We start from the raw sequence: 22,634 nt of genomic DNA on the forward strand, positions 1-22,634 counted from the left end.
GGCAAGGGGCCTGGAGGTGAAGGATGGCAGGGAGGTGCTGATCAGAGACCTCATCTCAGGGATGTAACCGGGCCCCAGGCAGGAATGGGCCAGGGTGAAAGAGGTCGTCCAAAGGTGGAGGGGATGCGAGTTGGACCAGGAGGTTGAGGAGACTGCAGTTGGGGAGCCTGATTTATGTGTGTGAACAGCTGTGGCTCCCCTGTGGCACCTTGTCCCTTCCATGCAGCCCTGGCCCGGGGCTGGAATTGAGGTAGTGCTCCTATCTGCTAGGGCCTGGGCCTGGGGAGCGGTGGGGATGGGAGTGCATACAGTTGTTCTGGGATCAGATATCTCTCGGAATTCCTTTCCCTTCCTGTTTCTCAAACAGAGCTGGTTATTCTCACTCAACCCCACCCTCTCCAGCTTGGAGTCCTCCCAGGGCCCCCAGCAGTCAAGGGTTGGATATGCATCCCTGAGTAGGGAACATGATATTCTCACCTGGGCAGGGGAGGGACTCAAATCCCAGATGTTCCCCCAACCCCCAGCCAGGCCTGGGACTGGTCCATGTGGGGAGGGGCTGGCTGCAAATCATTCCTAAGATTTTTTTTTTCCAAAACAAAAGGCAGCAAAATTACCAAGAAAATGATTCCCCAGGGCCAGAGTGGAGGTGATTCCCAGCATCCTCGACACATACACCCTTGTTACCAGCACATGAGGGGAGTGAAGACTCTAGAGAGGCACTTGGAAAAATTCCCATTGTGTTGGAGGCCAGCCTGGTCTCAGTGGGCCCTACACCTGCACTTTTAATGTACCTTCACTTGCATGTTGTAAACCTGGCCCTTCGACCAGGTCCCAGATGTGAGGCTCACCCTCTTATGTTATAAAATAGTTTCATCCATTTATCAGGTACGAGGATAACCCACCCTAGTTTTCAGTCATCAGGCCAGCTCTGTCAGAGAGTAGGGGCTGCTTTTTCTGTGAGCCCAAGATGCCCAGCTTAAAGTGAGCACAATGGGAGAGACCACACCAGCCACTGGGCTCCAGCCACCTACTGTAGTTGGGCCTTGGCCCAGCCCAGGCATGTGAGAGGCAAGGCTGGAATCCTCCTGGGCCAATGCCTGTGGGCAAAGCCAAGGGCAGTGGGGGTGGATGCCTTCCCATAAGCCTACCTCTTTCTTCACAGTGGAGCAAGTGAAGGCCCTAGATGAGAACTCCAACTCATCCTCATCTGACTCACCTCAGGCAGGAGCTGCCAGCCTGGTGGAACCATCGTGAGTTCTGAGGTAGAAGCATTGCCTGAGTTGGAGGTCTGCGGGTCATATACCCTCTGTCCCCCAGCTCCATCTTGGTTGGGAAAGTGCTATGGCTTCCAGAGCTGCCAGAGGGAAGAGCCCCTCATTTGGAGGTCCAGGCCGATTCCTGGGGGCATCTGAGCCCATGCATGGCCCTATTTCTCACCCCAGGCATGGGGCTGGCTGCACAGCTCTGAGACAGGATGCCAGTGGTCCAAGGTGGCTCATGCAGGCTTCTCACTTGCCTGGGACTAATGCACATCTGCCTCAAAGGCCTCTTCCCTGCCTGTCCTGCAGGCCTAAGACTTAGCTTCAGGTCCCTTGCTTCTTCAGCTGCCTGGGATGGGCTCATGGCAGGTATGGGAATGTGTACTGCAGGTGTCCCTTCACGCCCAGGCCTTTCATTTTCAGAATAAAAATGTCCAGTTTAACTATGCTTGAATATTGTGCTGGAAAGTGCTGGTCTGCTCATCTGGTGGGTCTGGACTTTAGCTCTTCCTTTTTACTTGTTTGCTAGGAAAAAAAAACAAAACAGCTACACACCTCTGCCTCCTCTTTCTGGGGATTGGAGGGCCTAGCCAGAGAGGAGATTGCTGGATCCTAGCTTTCAGCAGCATATACAGTGGCTTTTGACCCTTGCCTCAGTGCAATTCTGCAGAGGGAGGAAGGGCCATGGAGATTTGGCTGGTACTATCTGTTTCGACAGCTCTTCCCCAAGAGCTGACTGGCAAATACCCATTCTTCTGCCTGTCAGGATGGACTGATTAGTGAAGTCAGGTCCTGCTCGCTTTCCTAGTGTCTGGGGTAGCTCCCAGTCCCCCTGTGGTTTCATATTCCGGTCTGGTCAGCCTCCTGCCCTGTAGTCTTCAAATGGGCTGGGCATTGCTTGACTCTGTGTACTTAAAGACACAGAATAGAGAGAAATGCCCACAGGATCAAGGATTCTATTTGGGAAGGAGTCAAAGAGGAAGGGGTGGAAATGTCACACACAAGAGACACTTCCCACAAAATTTGATTCTTAGCACATCATCACAGAAGACAACCTAGGCCAGAAAGGCATATCCAGCCAAACTTAATCTTGATATTTAGGATGACTAGTATGAAGATGACAATTTCTGAGATGTCCTTACCTGGAGGGAGCTTTCCTTAAAATCTTAAATCTAGTGTTTCTCTTTTGACAGCTTCCTAGATGCTTCTGTAACCATAATTATGTGATGCAAGCTAAAGCAGTGAGGAACATTGCATGCTTGTGTCTCCAAACTACTCACTTTAAGAAGAGGCAATGGGAGCCATATAGAGAAGAGCAGCATGACCAAGGGCAACAACAGGCACTGGAAGCATGATCATCCTTGAAATAGGAGACTGGGGCTGCTGTCCATGTGAGTCCAGAAACATGAGGATAAGCTCCACAGCACTGGAGAAAAGGTTTAGGAATGCACTTCGGACCCCAGCGTCATTACTCTTGATAATTCTTGGGATTTAAACAGTGTCAGGAATGGCCACAGCAGGTAATCAAGATTTTGTTCAATGAACAAATGAGCTGAGTCAGACCTAATTTCTGACATTCTAATTCAGAACTTAGATAATACTCATCTCATCTCAATTCACAACTGATTATTTAATATGTTCCTGGTTGACACTCTGCATTTCCCCAATCAGGTAACAGTATGTATCACTGGCCATCATCTGTGATAAGGCATTTGTCTGTAGAGAGGATGGGTAAAGGAAGCAAAATTCATATTTAACATGAATGTCTTGTGAAACAGCCCCAATTTCCTTAATCACATTATAAGTAATACTGTTTTAATTCTGTTGCTATAAAATTGATGCACTAAGATTGCTAAGGATATATTCAGGTAAATTTTTTTTTTTTTAACTTTTGACCGCACCATGCGGAATGCAGGATCTTAGTTCTCCAACCAGGGATGGAACCCATGCCCCCTGCAGTGGAAGCGCAGAGTCTTAACCACTGGACAGCCAGTGAAGTCCCAATATTCAGGTAATTTTGATGGCACAGATTTCTAGCTTCCTGTTAGAACATACATAGAAAGCAAAGTCCTCCTAAGATATTCACTCTTCAAGGCTGAGACTGTGGACCATATGATCTTGTCATAGTCCTGGCACTTCCTAATTGTTCATAGCAATACCACCACCAAAACCACAAAGGCCAAACCATATTTAATTTTTAAAGCCTTGAAACAAGGTCAGTTTGGCTTTGAGGGTTCAACTACTAGTTTCTTGGGCCCCACGTGGATATTTTTTATATTCACTTATTACTTGGCCCTTTTGTACTGCCAGGTGAAGGCAAGATCAAAGTGGAACATGATTTTGTTATAGAATGAGCTTCCTTTGGTCACTAGGAAACAAACTATAAATACAGCAGGCTATCGCAGAGTCATTGCTAGTTCTGGTTACAGCCATGTTACAGAGAAAGAAATGATTAATATTGTCAGGCAGGAGATATTTTCTGCTGGGCTTCATTGGTGAGTATATCTTCCCCAGCAAGGGATATATTGGATGCCCTTGTACACCATCCCCAAACAATTCAAATACCATGTTGTCATGGTTAATTTTACGTGTCAACTTACGGGCCATGGGGTGCCCAGATATTTGGTCAAACATTGTTCTGAGAGTTTCTGAAAAGGTGGTTTTGGATGAAAGTAACATTTAAATCAGTGGACTGAGTAAAGCAGATTGCCCTCCCTAATGTGGGTGGGCCTCATCCAATCAGTTGAAGGTCTGAACAGAACAAAAAGCCTGACTCTCCCAAGTAAGAGAGAATTATCCTGCCTGACTGTCTTCAAACTGGGACATCATCTCTTCCTGGGTCTTAAGCCTACCACCTTTGGGTGGGAAATATGCTATTGGCTCTCCTGGGTCTCAGGTCTTCAGACTCAGACTAGAATTAAGCCATCAGCTTTCCTACGTCTACAGCTTGCCAACTTGCCCTTCATATCCTGGGACTTACATAACTGTGTGAGCCAATTCCTTATAGTAAATCTCTCTCTCTCTCTCTCTCTCTTTTTTTTTTTTTGGCTGTGCTGTGCAGCTTGTGGGATCTTAGTTCCCTGACCAGGGATTGAACCTGGGGACATGGCAGTGAAAGCGCCAAGTCCTAACCACTGGACTGCCAGGGAATTCCCATAAATCTCTTTAAATACACACACACACACACACACACCTCACACATACGCGCTATTGGTTCTGTTTCTCTGGAGAACCCTAATATATACGTCCAGGCCTCCTCTCTAATTTTTAAGAGCTCACACCCCAATCTCAAAAATGTACCTGCTAGATGAATGCTGTGACGGATAGAACCCTGAAATGAGGACAAACACACAACACAAGGCTGCACCAAAAATTCAGATATGATTTGTCAGCCTTTATTAACCAAGAGCAAAGCCGAGCCCTAGAGTTTCCTTTTCAAAAACCCAACCTTGTTTATGGCAAACAATGATTTAATCATATGTTCAATACTACAGAGCAAGAATTGATCACCTTCTAATCACGTATTCTTCTGAGATTAAAATACAAGTGTAAAACAGGTTAAAATAAGATTCTCCCCAATGATTTAAAAATAATCCCAATTGAGAGACATTTCAAACACTATGTGTAGAACTCAGGACCAAAAAAGACCTTAAAACATTTTTACCTTTGAGGTAGCACAATAATGCTGAATTAGATTTCTTTTATTACAATGAGCTTAGGAAAACAATGAGGAATCTACCTTTTGCTCAAGGTGGGCTAAATGGTTTTCTGCAAATCCCCCATGAGTTTAGTGACAGTTTTCTCCTTTTTTTTAGAAGTATAAAGATAGCCCTGCAGTGTGTAAAAGGAAACCCATGGGAAGGCTGCTTCCCATAAAATAGACATTAGAATCATTGAGGAACGTCAGCAGTCAGGACAGGAGGAACAAGAGGTAATTGTAGTGAATAAACCAAAACAACTTGTATCTTGGCAAGATTGGTTTACAAGTGCATGTCAAGAACAAAAAATTCAACATTAGCCAACTGAAAACAAAATATAAAAGATAACATTCATGGGTCTTTTTCATTTTTCTCTGTGCAAAAATGCTCATTCAATTTTCCTAAATGAGAGAATTGTTTGTACACTGTGATAGGACATGGAAATGCTGTGTGCCAAGGGGCTGTTGGGTGCCAGTGGCACCTCTCACTGACTACTGTACCGTTGTGACTAGAGAATCTGGGCAATAAGAGGATGAACATGACCTCTCCTGGCTGGAGAATCATTTCTTGACACTTTGCTGCTGAATTTGCTTGTTAAACTGTTCAAAGAAAAGCTCCACCCTGATTTCTAAGAATCTACTGCAATTATACATAACATATTTATATATAAGGACTATGGACTAAGAGAACAGAGCAGATGAACCCTTCCTTCAGAGAATACAACCAAAAGAAGGAAGTGGGTGTGATTAAACTGGGGCCAGCAGGAAGAATAATACTGCAGGTTGAACCTCAAGGCTCTCAGGTACATTCTCCACCATGCAAAATCAATAGCAAAGCCAGAAAAGACAGCATGAAGCTCTAAACCATCATAGAAGAGAACAGTATAAAACAATTATCAAAAAGACCTCTTCCCGGGCTTCCCTGGTGGTGCAGTGGTTGAGAGTCTGCCTGCCGATGCAGGGGACGCGGGTTCATGCCCTGGTCCGGGAAGATCCCACATGCCACGGAGCCGCTGGGCCCGTGAGCCATGGCCGCTGAGCCTGCGCGTCCAGAGCCTGTTCTCCGCAATGGGAGAGGCCACAACAGTGAGAGGCCCGCGTACCGAAAAAAAAAAAAAAAAAAGACCTCCTCCCTGTGAGGCTCAACTCTCAGTGCAGGACTTGCCCAGCACAATGTGGACACCAGAGTCCTGAGCTGAACTTGGTCTGCCACCTTCGATTCCTCATGCTGTAAAGAGAACTGGAACACTGTCAGACTCCTGGCACCTTGGTAATGGCTGTGTCCTTTTCACTCACACTGGTCCCTGTAAAGTCTCCCTTCCTCAAGTCAGATCCTCAAGGGGCCCTATATGCAGTGAGGGTCTGGACTGATGATCCATATGTCAATCCACAGTTAGAGCAGGAAGACTTAAACCTGATGAATCTACTTTGTAAAACCAAAAGCATCAGTAAGTTGGGGGTGTCAAAGAGGCTTCTATGAAGGGGGAGATTGAACTGGGATGTGAAAGAGGGCAAGATGAGAAGTCCCATCCCTAGCAGCCTGCGGGAGTGACTGGGTGGGAGTTCACAGCTGGCCCTAACTAATGCTGGCATGCGGGGTGTAAGGGAGCATCCACTCAGTGTTTTGTTTATTTATTTATTTTTATTTTTAAAACATTTATTTTATTTGGTTGCGCTGGGTCTTAGTTGAGGCAGGCAGGCTCCTTAGTTACGGCTTGCCAGCCCCTTAGTTGCAGCAGGTAGGCTCCTTAGTTGTGGCATGCGAACGCTTAGTTGTGGCATGCATGTGGGATCTAGTTCCCTGACCAGGGATCGAACCCAGGCCCCCTGCACTGGGAGCGCAGAGTCTTACCCACTGCACCACCAGGGAAGTTCACCCGCTCAGTGTTTAAACAGAGTCCTTACACAGTCTGGGGGCTACACCTCTGTGTCACTCCCGAAGTTGAATGTACCTGTTACCTGTGTAAGAAACAGGTATGGTTCTTATCTGCTAAAGTGCAATATCTGCTTTCTTAATTTATATTTGATAATAAAGCAACACCACAGAAAATAAGAACCTCAGAAAACCGTGGGAAAAACCACACAGGCTTTCCCAGTGCTAGCTGCCTGTTTTGGAGTATTAGTTACAGTGTTTCACAATTCTGAGAGCTGCAAGGCAGGCTACCTAGGGCAGTCTGAAAGAGTCCTTCTGCTTTCACTTCATAGAGCACAAGAAAAAGGGAGAACTGACCAAGGTTGTGATGCGTCACCACTCTGAAAATCTCTTGACCATACTGTTTGTTCATGGCAAAAGCAGACAGCCTGGCTTAGGAGGACAATGGAAGGTGACCATATGGTCTCTATCACTGTCTACAACAGGAATGACTCAAGCCCCAGCATGTAATCGCTTAGGGATTTCTTGAGATATACAAGTTTAAAAAATTCATATTGGAAAGGGCCTCTTGATTTAATATAAACTTGGCTATGACATCCAAATTTATCTTTAGGTAAATTTCATACTGCTCTTAGGATGTCTTGTAGCATCTGATTCTAGGTTATTCTGAAGAAAAAAAATTTCATTCTGAAATATATCTAGTTAATTATGATAATTCATTAGAATTCCACCTGATATAATCAAAAGGTTTAAAAAGTTTTAAAATACAAGCTAAATTACTTTCCTCTGGGATTAACAACTGGAACCCTAAATATCCCAACATCTTTTTTTTTCTTTTTTTGTGGTACGTGGGCCTCTCACTACTGTGGCCTCTCCCGTTGCGGAGCACAGGCTCTGGACGCACAGGCTTAGCGGCCATGGCCCACGGGCCCAGCCGCTCCGCGGCATGTGGGATCTTCCTGGACTGGGGCACGAACCCATGTCTCCTGCATTGGCAGGCAGATTCTCAACCACTGCGCCACTAGGGAAGCCCATCCCAACATCTTAATTAGAAAGGTCTTTGCAGTAATTCTATGAAATTGTAAATGATGCTAATTTTTAAAAACTAACAAAAAGAGCTGATCTTTAAGATGAATGCCTGAGTCAGCTGACAAACTGATATATATGAATATGTCCAGGGAAATTCTCTAAATAGAGTTGGGTTTTTTTTTCAAAAAAATAGCTGCTTCTTCTTTAAAGAGTTTAAAAATTGATGGTTCAACAGCAAAGCTACATAACAACTCTGGAGTAGAGGGAAAGGTCTCTCTTTGCCAGCACACTGCCAATCAGTAAGAGCAACTGGTAATAAGAGATGGGCAGGAGTTGCCCAGGAAAGTATTTAGGTCAGATACAGTGATGGCACTCCCAGACCCCAGGTCCTTATAAATGGACAGCAATTCACTCATGTAAACTGCACAGAGATTAAACAAAACAAAATCTACTAAAACAAAATAAAACACCGCCGCCCCCAACCCAGAAAACCTTCCCTGGCTCTCTGCTACCTGTAAAATGTGCTAAACTCAAATTTTCTGCTCTAACGTGGGTTCCGACGTCTGATCAGTGTGCTTTGGGGTGCTGACCTGCTGGGCCCTGGGCAGGGTCTCTCCCTAAGCATCACTGAGAGTTTGGGGACAGCTGTCATGTGTACCACTGTCAGCAGACAGTACAATGCCACAGGACCACAGACCTCCATCACATCTGCCACCGTTTTTGATGGTAAAACCAAAGGCTACAGTTGTGGACTTTCTCAAAGGACAAATGAGGAAAGGACAAAGGACAATGTCTCAAAGGACAAATGAGGTTGGGGGAGGGTGTCTACAGTTATACATCAGGTTTGTGCCAACCTGTGGTAACTTCTAAAAGCAACAGTAGCAGCAAGAGAGGAAAGGAAGATGTTTACACTTTGGACTTTGTATCAGGCACTTAAATTTTTGGAGACACATGCCATTTTGAACCAAAGATGTGAAAACTGGGTTGGAGTAATCATTACAAGTGGTCTAATAATGGGCTTTCAGAAGCAAAGTGGAGGTGTGGGTTGAACCTCTACCCATCCTTTAGTGCTGACTTCCAAGTTTTCTAAACGCCCACAGCCATAGCAATGGCAGTGGTGGCGGCAACAGCAGGAACAGTTTTGTCACATTTTCTGTTTGTGTTCTGTGGCTGACCGGAAGGTTTTGGTGTCACACTGAGAAGGCTCTGGGGTGTGGCACACCTACTGCCCAGGATCTATCAGATCCATGCTGGAGCCGAACATCTTCACCAGCTGTTCCTCGTAGTGTGAGATGTTCCTCTTCATGATGTCCATGCAGGGCCCCAGAAGCCTCTCAAATGCTTGTACATCCATAACTGCATTGTTAAAAAGAGGTGAGGGAGAGAATAAGTTCTCTACACCAATAATTCAGTCATTTACCTCATGCAAACCTTTTCTTAAACATATCCATTCATGTTGTAGGAACTGGACTATTGGATACTGGACACTTGGAGAAAGAAGGGATGTTTCTATGTGAACACAGCAGGACTATGTCATCTAAGTTTGAGACTTTGTAGAGCGCAGCAGCACTCACTCCCTCTGTTCCCACACAGCCCTGGACACCTGTCTCCATCACTGCTCTTTCCACACAGCCAGGGCATCTATATGGCTGTTCATAGGCTATTGTCAGTTCTCAAAAATGTTTGCTAAAGGAACACATGAACCCATTTCTGGTTGGCCACACAAACTGTTCAAGCCTAGATGTGAGTGAGAGCTGACAAAGTAAGTCAAGGCTTGCTGATGGGAAAAAAATACTGCATGTTAGAAAAAAAAACAACACTAATGCATATAGAATTTTTCTTACCTAAGCATTTCACATCTCCCACTGCATAAGCCGAAGCAGCTCTGGGTTTGTTGGTGACCAGTGCAAGCTCTCCAAAGTACTGCCCCTTATGGCAGCGGGCAATCTCGACCTCTTGGTTCCCACCATCCTTGTTTGCTTTAGTCTAGAGCAGGGAGAGAACATGACCAGGGCTGATTCTAGAATCACAACTAGGCGCGTCCAGTTGCACACACTTACATCCCCTTTTCAGTACACTTAACAAATTACTTACAAATTCATGTTGCAGAGACTCTATTTGTAAACTGCATGGGCTAATCTCAGTGGCCTGGTTTAACCAAATGAGTTGGCTTTTACCAAGAGGTAAGGTGTATATATATATGCATAATATTATTATAGTATATATTAATATAGTATATATAGTATATAATATTATATTAATATACTATATAACATATAATAATGTATATTTTTATATAATTTATATTTATATATTATACATATATGAATGCGATCCATTTGGTAGATGCTGACTCTGAGACACAGGGTAGAAGACAAGGTCTTTTGCTAATTCTTCCTAAATAATGTCAATGCTTCTCATAGGTAAACAGTCACAATTCAGGGCTACTTCTTTTTGACTTGAGGCCATGCTTTTCTCGGACAATACTTTACAGCAACAAATTTTATTTTTAGGTACTACCTGCATCTTAAGTTAGTGGTCCCCCTACCATATTTGTTTAGAAGAGTTAAGTAACTAAATATTTTTAAAAGTAATGTTCAACCTTGAAATTTGGTGGTTTAAGAAATCAAGCAGGTTATACTTTGTGCTTTTCAAATTACTGAAAATAACGTACTATATTTTATTTACTATCTAGAGTTTCTTTTTTTTTAAACAAATCCATCTGCTAAGCTAAGCAATAATTTAAGTAAAAAAATACTTATAACATTAATAAGAATTAGTCTAAATCTTTAAGAACGACTTTGTTACAGGCAGATAAATAACTTTTTAAAGGTTAATTTATTATTATTATTATTATTATTTTTTTGGCTGCGTTGGGTCTTTGTTGCTGTGCACGGGCTTTCTCTAGTTGCAGCGAGCGGGGGCTACTCTTTGCTGTGGTGCGCGGGCTTCTCATTGCAGTGGCTTGTCTTGTTGCAGACCATGGTCTCTAGGTGCATGGGCTTCAGGAGCTGCAGAGTGTGGGCCCTGTAGTTGTGGTTTGCAGGCTCTAGAATGCAGGCTCAGTAGTTGTGGCACACGGGCTTAGCTGCTCCGTGGCATGTGGTATCTTCCCGGACCAGGGATTGAACCCATGTCCCCTGCACTGGCAAGCGGATTCTTAACCACTGTGCCACCAGGGAAGTCCCTGAAGATTAATTTAGAAAAATAAACAAAAGTACCACACTGGCTTACATGGTTTGACTTTTCCTCCTTTCACACTTCTGCCCTGACCTGTCTGCTCTGAAGTTGATCTGCCCCTTCCAAGCCAATGCTCTCTTTCCAATTTCTGTCATATTCTCTGGGACTGCAGACGTGTTCATGTCTACCTAGTCCCTTCTCTAGAGTAGCACTTATCACACTGTACTGTGAACACCAGCCCCCTGTGGGTTTTGATACAATGCAGATTCTGATTCAGTAGGTCTGGGGCAGAGCCCAAGACTGAATTTCTGACAAACTCCCCCTTTCCCAACCCAATGCCACAGTGCTGCTAGACCTACAAACCCAACACTATGCTGTGATCAGTAGGTGTCAATGAATATGAGAAATGTACAAACATATACCAGTAGTCTAAAAACTATAAGTAAAAAAATATATTTTTAATTAGGAATCAAGCCATCTTATAGGCACTAATCATATTTTTCTTTCTTTCTCCATGCTTAACTTTTACAAAAAATACTCCATAAAAGGTTTTACACTAGGCTGATCTAGTATTATATGTAACTCAGTATTTTAACAAGTTCTTTATTCTTAAAAAAATTGAAACAGGAAATCTGATGATGATGGATTTATGTAAGAATCACTCTTCCCATCTATAGGTCACTGTGTTTTCTAGATCTCCCTATCCATCAAATGGCCATAATAATAACTGTCCTAGAGACCTCCCTTCCTAGTACTCTAAAAAGGAAGCTTTTTCATATTCAACACTCACATGTATTTTTTATCATATAATTGCCCCATTTTCTGTTAGGGTGCTTATCCTTTTTCTTATTGATTTGTAGGCCAATATTTCTCCTATCATTAATTATGTAACAGAGGTAAAGGCAATAGGAACAAGACAAAATATACTAAATCTTTATCAATGAATGGGTTTAAACATTGGTCATTGTCAGTCACATATCTCACATAATGGTGGTTTTGATACACTAAACACACTTCACATTTTTAAAGCAAACAGTTACTTTCTGTGCATATACCTGGCATCTGGATCTCCCCTGACATAACTCACACCATCACACATAAACTCACCTTGCTTTTAATCAAGATGCTCACTTCTCCGGACTCTATAATGTAAAAACTATCAGCCTTTTCACCCTAAAAAGGGAGAGGAGGTCAGGTCAGAGCCATATATATGTATTAAAGAGGGACACAGAAATAGATCATTTTCACATTGCCTGAGCTTGAATTGGTATTTATTTTCCAAACCTACAAACCAGTAAATGGCTAACAAATTCAGAACAAAACGAGAGGATCCTGATTGCCAGGGATGTTAGTCCAACTATGACTGACAAACATCTCTCACTTCCTAACATGGAGTATTCACATCTGTCTCCATGAATATGCCCCGGCTGGTAACTGCACAGAGCATTAGTCCGCGCACCACAAGGAAGAGTAGCTCCCCCGCTCACCGCAACTAGAGAAAGCTCGCGCGCAGCAACGAAGACCCAATGCAGCCAAAAATAAATAACTAAAATAAATTTATTAAAAAAAAAAAAGAAAAAGAACAAAAAATTTGGAGGGCTTAAACTATCTGATTTTAAGATTTACTATGTAAGGCTACTGTAATCAAGACAGTGCAGTATTATTAACAGAGGGACAGACATAGATCAATGGAACAAAAAGAGACCAGAAATAGACCCAAACATATATGGCCAATTGGTTTTCAATGCAAGTGTCAGGCAATGGGATAGGAAAATCTCTTCAACAAATGGTGCTGAAACAACTGGACATCCATATGAAAAACCCTAACCTTATACCATGTAATTAATTCAAAATGGATCATAGATCTAAAACTATGAAACTAGAACTGCACGGCTCAATACAGTAGCCACTAGTCACATGGGCCTACTGGGCACTTGAACTATGGCTTGTATAGATTTATAGGTGCTGTAAGTGTAAAATACATATTGAATTTTAAAGACTGAATATCCCCCAAATGTAAAATATCTCATTATTAAATTTTTATATCACTTAGATGTTGAAATGTAATATTTTAGATATATTAGGCTAAAAATATATTATTAAAATTAAGTTCACCTGTTTCATCTTTTTAAAATTTGGCTACTAAAATATTTTAAATTGTATGTGGCTCACATAATATTTCTATTGAACAGTGCTTGCCTAGAAGTAAAATAGGAGAAAATCTTACTAACTGTGCAAACATTTTTTTTAATAGGGCACAAAAAGAGTGAATTACAAGAGAAAAAAATGACAAACTGGACTCGTCAAAATTAAAAACTTTTGCTTTTTAAAAGGTATTATTAATAAAATGAAGAGACAAGCCATGGCCACAGCCACATTTTGGGAGAAATATTTGCAAATCATTTGCCTGATAAAGGATTTGTTCTCAGAGTACATAAAGAATTCTTACAACTCAATATATTAAGAAGCCAAATGACCTAATTTTAAATAGGGCAAAAGATGTACTTCACCGAAGAAAACATATGGCTGGCGAGGAATCACAGGAAAAGATGCTCACCATCATTAGACATTAGGTAAATGCAAAATAAAACCAAAATGAGATACCACTTCATACTAGGATGGCTAACATTAAAGACTCGATACTAAGTGCTGATGAGGATACAGAGCAACTGGAACTCTTTGAACATTGCTGGGGGGAATGCAGAATGGTACAGACATTTTAAAAAACATTTTGGCAATTTGTTAAACCTATGTTTACCATATGACTCAGCAATTCCATAAAAACATATGTCTATACAAAGACTTGTATGCAAATGCTTATTGCAGCTTTATTCATAATTGCCCAAAACTGGAAAGACCCCAAATGTCTCTCAACTGGTGAGTGGAAAGATGAATTATGGTACATCTGTATAATGAAATACTACTCAGCAATAAAAAGGAATGATCCTCTGATACATACAACAACATGGATAAATCTCAAAAACATTATGCTAAGAGAAAGAAGTCAGACACAAAAAACTACACATTATATGGTTTCATTTATATGAAATTCTAGAAAAGGAATTTTTAGAGCGATAGAAAGCAGGTCAGTGGTTTCCAGGAGCAAGGGAGCAGGTGAGGGGATTTACTTAAAATACAAACAAGGGAGCTTTTGGGGATGACAGAAATGCTGTACACTATGATTATAGGGATGGTTATAAAACTCTCAAATTGTATACTTAAACTTGGTAATTGTACTGTATATAAAATACAGGGTAACAGGGGCTTCCCTGGTGGCGCAGTGGTTGAGAGTCCGCCTGCCGATGCAGGGGACATGGGTTCGTGCCCCGGTCCGGGAGGATCCCACATGCCGCGGAGCGGCTAGGCCCGTGAGCCATGGCCGCTGAGCCTGTGCGTCCATAGCCTGTGCTCCGCAACGGGAGAGGCCACAACAGTGAGAGGCCCGCGTACCGCAAAAAAAAAACCAAAAAAAACCCAAAAAAAACCCAGGGTAACAAAGTTGACCAAACAAACAAAACAACATAAAGCATAGTTTCTGCAGTAGGTCTGGGGTGGGGCCCAGGCACTTGAATTTCTAACATTCCTATATGATGCTAATGCTGCTAGTCCTGGGACCTCACTTAGAGAAGCCTTGGTCTAGAGACACTGCCGAAAAGGGTCTATAATAAGGTGGTTATCATCTTAATTTGTGTCCATTCTGCACCACCACCTAGCACTCCTATCTTCAAGAACACAGACATCCCAGAAAACACTGTGGTTTTTCATACCTCTTGACATACCTCCTGAAGGTCTGGGGCTTTTCAGGATTAAGTAGAGGTCCTTTGGGAGTAAATTAAAGCACCACAGCTTCAGAAGCAAATGTGGCCAGTCAGCATGTCCCATTTCTGCAACTCAGCTCTACATTCTTACCATACTAGGATACCTGCACTGGAACAAAGCTTACACCCACAGGCCTTTGCTCACATTGTTCTCTTGCCCTGAAAGATCCTTCCCTGACCTCAACTGCTGGAACTGCACTTGTTCTTTAAGCTTAGCTCAAAGGGCATTTCCTTCATGAAACCGTATAGAATACATCCTGTTCTATATTCTCACTGCCACTCTTTTTTTTTTTAATTAACTATTTATTTATTTATGGTTGCATTGGGTCTTCGTTGCTGCACACGGGCTTTCTCTAGTTGCAGCGAGCTAGGGCTACTCTTTGTTGCGGTGCATGGGCTCTAGGCACACAGGCTTCAGTAGTAGTGGCTTGTGGGCTCAGTAGTTGTGGCTCATGGGCTCTAGAGCACAGGTTCAGTAGTCGTGGCACATGGGCTTAACTGCTCCACGGCATGTGGGATATTCCCAGACCAGGGCTCAAACCGGTGTCCCCTGAATTGGCAGGTGGATTCTCAACCACTGCGCCACCAGGGAAATCCTCAGTGCCATTCTTTTTCCTCTCATTATAGCACTTATATCTGGTCGTGCTTGTCTATCTTAGTAAATATTTACCAAATCAAACCAATTTCTAATTAAAAGAATTATTAACAGTGGGGCTATCTAGAAAACAAAGGCATTTAGAGATGCCACTTAGAGTAGACATCATTTTTTTGTTAGTCCTTTTTCTCTGGAGCATCTCTCTCTCCTTTTATAACCCTGATTAATCTCTGTGGTACTGGTTGGGCCAACTCCACCTCCAGGGCCCAGGGAATCTGGGGATTTAGGCTTGACCAATCTGAGTCTTCCTTCTAGCCCCAGCTCTGGGTTCAGGTATGGACACATTCCCCAACCCAGACCAACCAGACATCTTCTCAGTGGGTCTTTTTTTTTTAATTAAAAAAAGTTTTTTGGCTGCGCCGTGCAGCTTGTGGGATCTTAGTTCCCCGACCGGGGATCAAACCCATGCCCCATGCAGTGGAAGCGCGGAGGCCTAACCACTGGACTGCCAGGGAATTCCCCTTCCCAGTGCTCTTGCCAGAACCACTGGCAGAGAAGTTTTAGACTCGGAAAAGTCTATAATACTCTTTATATATAATTAAAAATGGAAACATAGTAGACTAGGAAAATTATTACAGAGCACTCATCATAATGTTCCAGTGTGATGGTCCTTACAGTACCCAAAAATAACATGACAAGAAGGTACAAAAGAAACACTAAAGATACCTTACAAATCTGGTCAGTCACTGAAGACTGGTTTGTGTTAGATTAGCTAAAAGGGACTTTGTGCCAAACATAGAGAGAAGGTACACAACCTTTCGACCTTCTCCAGGTTTTAACAGTGATTCAGGAAGCTTACTCAGGGTTAAAATAAAATGACATCCAAAAGAACAAAAACCAGAAGCCAAGGAAAGGTGAATGGAGGCAAGAGATGTGCATAAGTCAGTGAACTGAACATCAATGGGCTTTAGAACACTCTGCAGGAAGAGTGCCTGCGTATCGTGCAACATGAGCTCCCCAAAGTGACAGGACAAATGATGCACTAGTCCTTCAGGAGATGGCTTCCGGGAAAGGTGCTGCACAAGGCCCCCACTCACCTGAGTGATTATGCGCTCTCCATCCTTATAGACCTTTTCTCCTATTACATCCACAATCTTCATTCGTTCTGACACCTGAAACAATGAACATACAAATTATAAGGAAACGTCTTAATTGAAAGTCACAAATAGTATCTATACAACATTGAAATGGGCTAGAATAGTATGATTTAAGAAACCTAACGAGAATCGTTTTAACAGCTTTGCTTAAATCCCCATAAACAGACTCTTATTGAAATAGGCTTTACCTCTAGTGATTTAAGAAGCAGCACAGATTCAATAAATGATTCAAACATCTTCCTCTTTTTTGCATTATTTTTCACTATAATTCTTCTAAACGTCACACGGTCCTATAAGAAAGGATATGAAAATTCTGGTAAATGCCTGTATAAGGGAGCATCTATGGTTTAATTAACTATGCCACAGCAAACAAACATTAGCGGTCTCTGGAAGGTACTGGGTCAACTGAGTGTTTAATGATATTTCAATCTGAGTCATTGCTATGAGAAAAAGATCTGTAGCCTGAGCCAGACAGATGTCTCACATGTTGTCACCTGCTATCAAGTACTCAATGGGTGCCATCTATGGGTCATAAATAGAATACAAAATTTAAAACGTCCCAATCAAACATTTGTGAGCTCACAGTCACTGTTTAATGTGAAAAGATGCACCTTCAAAAAAGGGAGATAAATCAATCAGATGGTTCTTGCCCTTAAGGACTTTATAATCTCAATGGGGAGACAATACAAAATTTATAGGAATAAAAAACTACAGTTCAAGACAGCACATGAAATGTGCTAGGTGAACTACAGAGAAAAAGTAAGTGCCACAAGAATTCTGAGGAGAGAGATCACGATAGCCTGGAGTGATCAAGGATAATTTTGTTGCAAAAATATAAATTTGTCTGGGACCTGAAGGAGAGGTAGGTTTTAAATTAATGGAGAGATAAAGTAGGAAACTCAAAATGGAAGGCAGGCATGTGAAAGATATCTTGACCCCAGCAAGTCACGGATTCATACTCAAGAGACAGTTAACCAGAGCTATGGTCAGGTACTTCTCAGATATGTGTATGCGTGTGTGGGGAGGGACATGCAGCCAGGAGAATGTTGATTGCTTAGGCTCCTACGTGAGTAGGCAGTTTTTTGTACCTAAGTTAATTTTAACTTTCTTCTACCTTGGGCTCTCAAGAATAGAAAGATTTTTTTTTCTTTTTTTTTTTAAGTACAGTAATGACATCCTAAAGGCTGAAAGAATGAAAAACAGTAAGGGGCTAAGGGCATGTTTAACTGTAGGTTTGCTATTTTAGTATTCTTGATGATGGGGTGGGAGCTGGGTGGAGCAAACACATAGAAGACAACTGAGTTGAGATGTCTAAACAGGTTTCACTGGCTCATATTCCATCAGCCACAGAACTCCCTGGTCCTATCCCATGCCACGCTTCATCTGCCTGACAGGAGAAGTCACCTACTGCACCCTATACTCCTAGTATAAAAGGTGGCAGACTCCTACCCTCCCTTCCTAAACAGAAGTACAAATAATGTCTGCTCTCTGGTACTAAGCCAGATTCTGCCCCCATTTTCTTTTCCATCTGTCTGCTTGAAAAGAGCCATTCAATCTCTGATTGCTCTAATCAGCTGCATCACTTGCCACTACTTTTTTGAAGTCCAAGGTTAGAGATGTATCATTTAAAATGTTACTGTTATACTTTGGAATATTACTCCATTATCTTTAGACTTCAGTTTCTACATGTTTCCTGCACCAATCTAGGCCAAGAGTGCTGTGGAAAGAGAACAATCAAGACTGAGACAATGGGAATTATAAAATTCCTTTCCTTATGTTTGAGCAGACATTGTCAAAAAACAGTATTTCTAAATCCATCTATAATGTTACAAAGATTACTAAAATTGCAGCAATAAACTGTATTTCTAGCTAAAGAGAAAACAACTGATATCTCTATTTGTGTTCCAACCCTTTCTATGCATGCTTTTGCACTTCCCAGAGCTCTCAGGCTGTGCAAGTCCAGTTCCTATGACTGCGGAGGATATAAAAAAGCACCAGACACCAACCCAGCTTTCAGGGAGCTTCCAATGGAGCTGTGAAGAGGAAACTCCTACTGTGAAATGGTAGCTCCCTCAGGCAGCCAAGTGTTCAGAGTCAAGCAAGTAGCCCTGAAGTTCAAAAGAGAAGAATACTACCCTTTCCTTTGACTGCAGAAAGTTTCTGCTGGGACTTCCCTGGTGGCACAGTGGTTAAGAATCCGCCTGCCGGGCTTCCCTGGTGGCGCAGTGGTTGAGAGTCCGCCTGCCGATGCAGGGGACACGGGTTCGTGCCTTGGTCTGGGAAGATCCCACATGCCGCGGAGCGGCTGGGCCTGTGAGCCATGGCCTCTGAGCCTGTGCGTCTGGAGCCTGTGCTCTGCAACGGGAGAGGCCATGGAAGTGAGAGACCCACGTACCGCAAGAAAAAAAAAAAAAGAATCCGCCTGCCAAGGCAGGGGACACAGGTTCGAGCCCTGGTCTGGGAAAATCCCACATGCTGCGGAGCAGCTAAGCCTGTGCACCACAACTACTGAGCCTGTGCTCTGGAGCCCGTGAGCCACAACTACTGAAGCCCACGCACCTAGAGCCTGTGCTCCACAACGAGAGAAGCCACTGCAATGAGAAGCTCACGCACCACAACAGAGTGGCACCTGCTTGCCACAACTAGAGAAAGCCTGGGTGCAGCAATGAAGACCCAATGTAGCCAAAAATAAATAAATAAATTTATAATTAAAAAAAAAAAAAAGACTCCGTGCTCTGCAGGGGGTCTGGGTTCGATCCCTGGTCAAGGAACTAGATCCCACATGCCGCAACGTAGATCCCACGTGCTGCAACTAAGACCTGGTACAGCTAAATAAATAAATAAATATTAAAAAAAGTTTCTACTCACTTTCATGCAAGCAAGACAGAGTGGGAGCAGAGACTAAGTGTAGTGGTCATGGTGGCAGCTGCCCCCAGTAAGAGAATGAATATAGAATCCAATTTGAGAAACTCAGTGGCAACACCAGGTCCTCCCTGATTTAGCCTCAGAAGGCATTTCCAAAGGCCTTGGAAGGCACAAGTAAGAAGTCAGGCTATAGAGGACCCTCTGGGAGTCACTTTCCTGAAGGTCGTACTGAAGCTTTGGAAGGGTTTGGGCTATAAAGCAGGTGAATAATGCAGGAGAAAAGGGTCACGTAAGGCAGCAGCGAGATGAATCTCACTTAAGATAGCAGGGAGAGGAAGAAAAGACTGCAAAGGATAAGGCTAGGAACTAGGAAGGCAGGGAAGGGATCTCAGGAGAGGGAGTTTCAGGAATGGAAGGGTGGTGAGCAGCACCACAACCAAGGGAAGCAGGTGCCACCACTCTGTAGTACCCTACCTTGTGCCAGGCACTGAGGAAACTGCTTCTCGGATGTGCTTCTACTTAATTCTCATATCCAAACCACAAGGCAAGCAGTTGTTTTTTAAAATTAATTAATTATTATTAATTTTTGCAGCATTGGGTCTTTGTTGCTGTGTGCAGGCTTTCTCTAGTTGTGGCGAGCAGGGGCTACTCTTCGTTACGGTGCACAGGCTTCTCATTGCAGTGGCTTCGCTTGTGGAGCACAGGCTCTAGGTGCATGGGCTTCAGTAGTTGTGGCACGTGGGCTCAGTAGTTGTGGCTTGCGGGCTCTAGAGCACAGGCTCAGTAGTTGTGACTCACGGGCTTAGTTGCCCCACGGCATGTGGGATCTTCCCAGACAAGGGCTTGAACCTGTGTCCCCTGCATTGGCAGGCGGATTCTTAACCACTGCACCACGAGGGAAGTCCAAGGCAAGCAGTTTTACAGTTCATTTTTAATAAATTTCTATTGAGACTTTCTCTTTGACTTTTAGATTTAGGAATGGGTTGATTTCCAAGTGTTTGGAGATTTTCCTGTTATCTTTCTGTTACTGATTTCTGGTTTCATTCCATTGTGGTTAGTGAACACACCGTCTGATTTCAATTCTTTTAAATTTGTTAAGTTTTATTTTATATCCCAGGATACATGTAGTCTATCTCAGTGAACATTTGTGGGCTTGAAAAGAATGTATTCTCTGTTGTTGTGTGAAGTGTCCTATAAATTTCAATTTGATCCTTTTGGTCGATGGTGATGTTAAGTACTGTATCCTTCCCAATTTTTTGTCTAGTTGTCCTATCAATTGTTGAGAAAGGGGTGTTGAAGTCTGCAAATATAACTGTGGATTTGTCTATTTCTTCTTTCAGTTCTATCAGTTTTTGCTTTACATATTTTGAAGCTCTGTTGTTTGGTATATACATATTTAGGGTTTCTGTGTCTTCTTGGTAGATTAACTCTTTCATTATTATGTAATGTTCCTCTTTGTCTCTGGTAATTTTCTTTGCTGTGAAGTCTACTTAATCTGATATTAATATAAGTTCTGCTTTCTTCTGGTTAATGTTTGCATAGTATATATATTACTATACTTTTACTTTCTTTTTTTAAAATTTATTTTTGGCTGCATCGGGTCTTAGTGGCTGTGCGCGGGCCTTCTCTAGTTGCAGTGAGTGGGGACTACTCTTCGTTGTGGTGCACGGGCTTCTCATCGCAGTGGCTTCTCTTGTTGTGGAGCACGGGCTCTAGGCGCGCGGGCTTCAGTAGTTGCAGCACACGGGCCCTACAGCACACAGGCTTCAGTAGTTGCAGCACATGGGCTCAGTAGCTGCAGTACGCAGGCTCTAGGGCATGCGGGCTTCAGTAGTTGTGGCTCGCGGGCTCTAGAGCACAGGCTCAGTAGTTGTGGCACACGGGCTTAGTTGCTCTATGGCATGTGGGATCTTCCCGGACCAGGGATCGAACCTGGGTCCCCTGCATTGGCGGGCAGATTCTTAACCACTGTGCCACCAGGGAAGTCCGAAAATAAAGATTATAAGGAAGTCTTTAAAAACGAAGATTCTTATACTTTACAAAATCATTTGGCTTGAACATATTCATAAAGACTTATGTTTCTCATTTTTATGGAGATTTGTTTTTGTTTGTAATCAATTTCTGTCTGAGTTCCAGAAATGCAAAAGATACAGCACTGAGAGAAGTGGCAGCTGACAAAATTGCTGTCTTTGACCTTCTGATGCGAGTTTAGTAACTAATCTGGAAAATAATGAACTGTAATTAATGAAATCTGTAGCTATATTCAAGTGTGTTTCTCAGACAGCACATACAATAACTGAAAGAACTTCCTGCCCTCTAACTAGTTAGATTGAATTAACTTGGCATAATAGCTTTAAAAAAAAATTTTTATTGGAGTATAGTTGATTTACAATGTTGTGTTAGTTTCAGGTGTATAGCAAAATGAATCAGTTATACATATAAACACTCTTTTTTTGAGATTCTTTTCCCATAATGTGTATATATCAGTCTCAATCTCCCAATTTATCCCTCCCCCCTGCTATTCCCCTGGTAACCATAAGTTTTTTTTCTACATTCATGACTTTACTTCTGCTTTGTAAATAAGTTCAGTTGGTATATTTAGATCATCTATATTTATAGTAATTATTCATATACTAGGGCTTATGTCCACCATTTAATTCAATGTTTTCTGTTCTTCCCTGTTTCCTGTTCTTCTGTTTCACTTTTCTTGCCTTCCTGCAGGTTACCTGAATGGATTTATAGAGCTTTTGAGTGTATCTCTTTGTACAGATTACTTTAGTGGTTGCTCTATGTATTATATTTATATATGTAACTTATCATGGTCTACTGGTGTCAACATTTTAGTAGCTTGAGTAAAGTGTAGAAGTTTAACTTCCATTTAGGCCCCTTTCCTTCCCCTTTAGAATGTAATTGTCTTAAATATTTCCTCTATATACATTAAGAACCACGTAAGACAATGTTATAATTTTGCTGCAAACATCTAACCTATTTTAGAAAACTCAAGAGGAGGATAGACTTTTATGTCTATCCATATGTTTACTGTTATTCTCTCTCCATTGATGTTCCAAATTTCTTTCTTTTTTTTTTTTTTTTTTTTGGCTTTGTCTGGTTTTGGTATCAGGGTGATGGTGGCCTCATAGAATGAATTTGGGAGTTTTCCT

The 22,634-nt window shown here is 42.5% G+C and overlaps 1 protein-coding gene across 2 annotated transcripts in view; it reads right to left on the reverse strand.

The window, feature by feature from the left end:
• Nucleotides 1–8,183: 8,183 nt before the first annotated feature.
• The window catches only part of PRKAR2A (protein kinase cAMP-dependent type II regulatory subunit alpha), a 92,841-nt gene continuing 78,390 nt past the window's right edge, over nt 8,184–22,634 (reverse strand). Inside the window, exons 7-11 of one of the 2 annotated variants that reach the window (XM_007446168.1) lie at nt 16,797–16,898; nt 16,549–16,623; nt 12,146–12,211; nt 9,703–9,844; nt 8,184–9,214 (exon numbers count right to left, since the gene is read on the reverse strand). In XM_007446168.1, the coding sequence (XP_007446230.1) occupies nt 9,081–9,214; nt 9,703–9,844; nt 12,146–12,211; nt 16,549–16,623; nt 16,797–16,898 (519 nt within the window). In that variant the 3' untranslated portion in view covers nt 8,184–9,080. The remainder of the gene's footprint in view (nt 9,215–9,702; nt 9,845–12,145; nt 12,212–16,548; nt 16,624–16,796; nt 16,899–22,634) is intronic. The other variant, XM_007446169.1, reaches the window with a different exon arrangement.

The sequence above is a fragment of the Lipotes vexillifer genome, unplaced genomic scaffold (genome assembly GCF_000442215.2).
Source record: "Lipotes vexillifer unplaced genomic scaffold, Lipotes_vexillifer_v1.1 scaffold491, whole genome shotgun sequence".
Taxonomy (NCBI): Eukaryota; Metazoa; Chordata; class Mammalia; order Artiodactyla; family Lipotidae; genus Lipotes; species Lipotes vexillifer.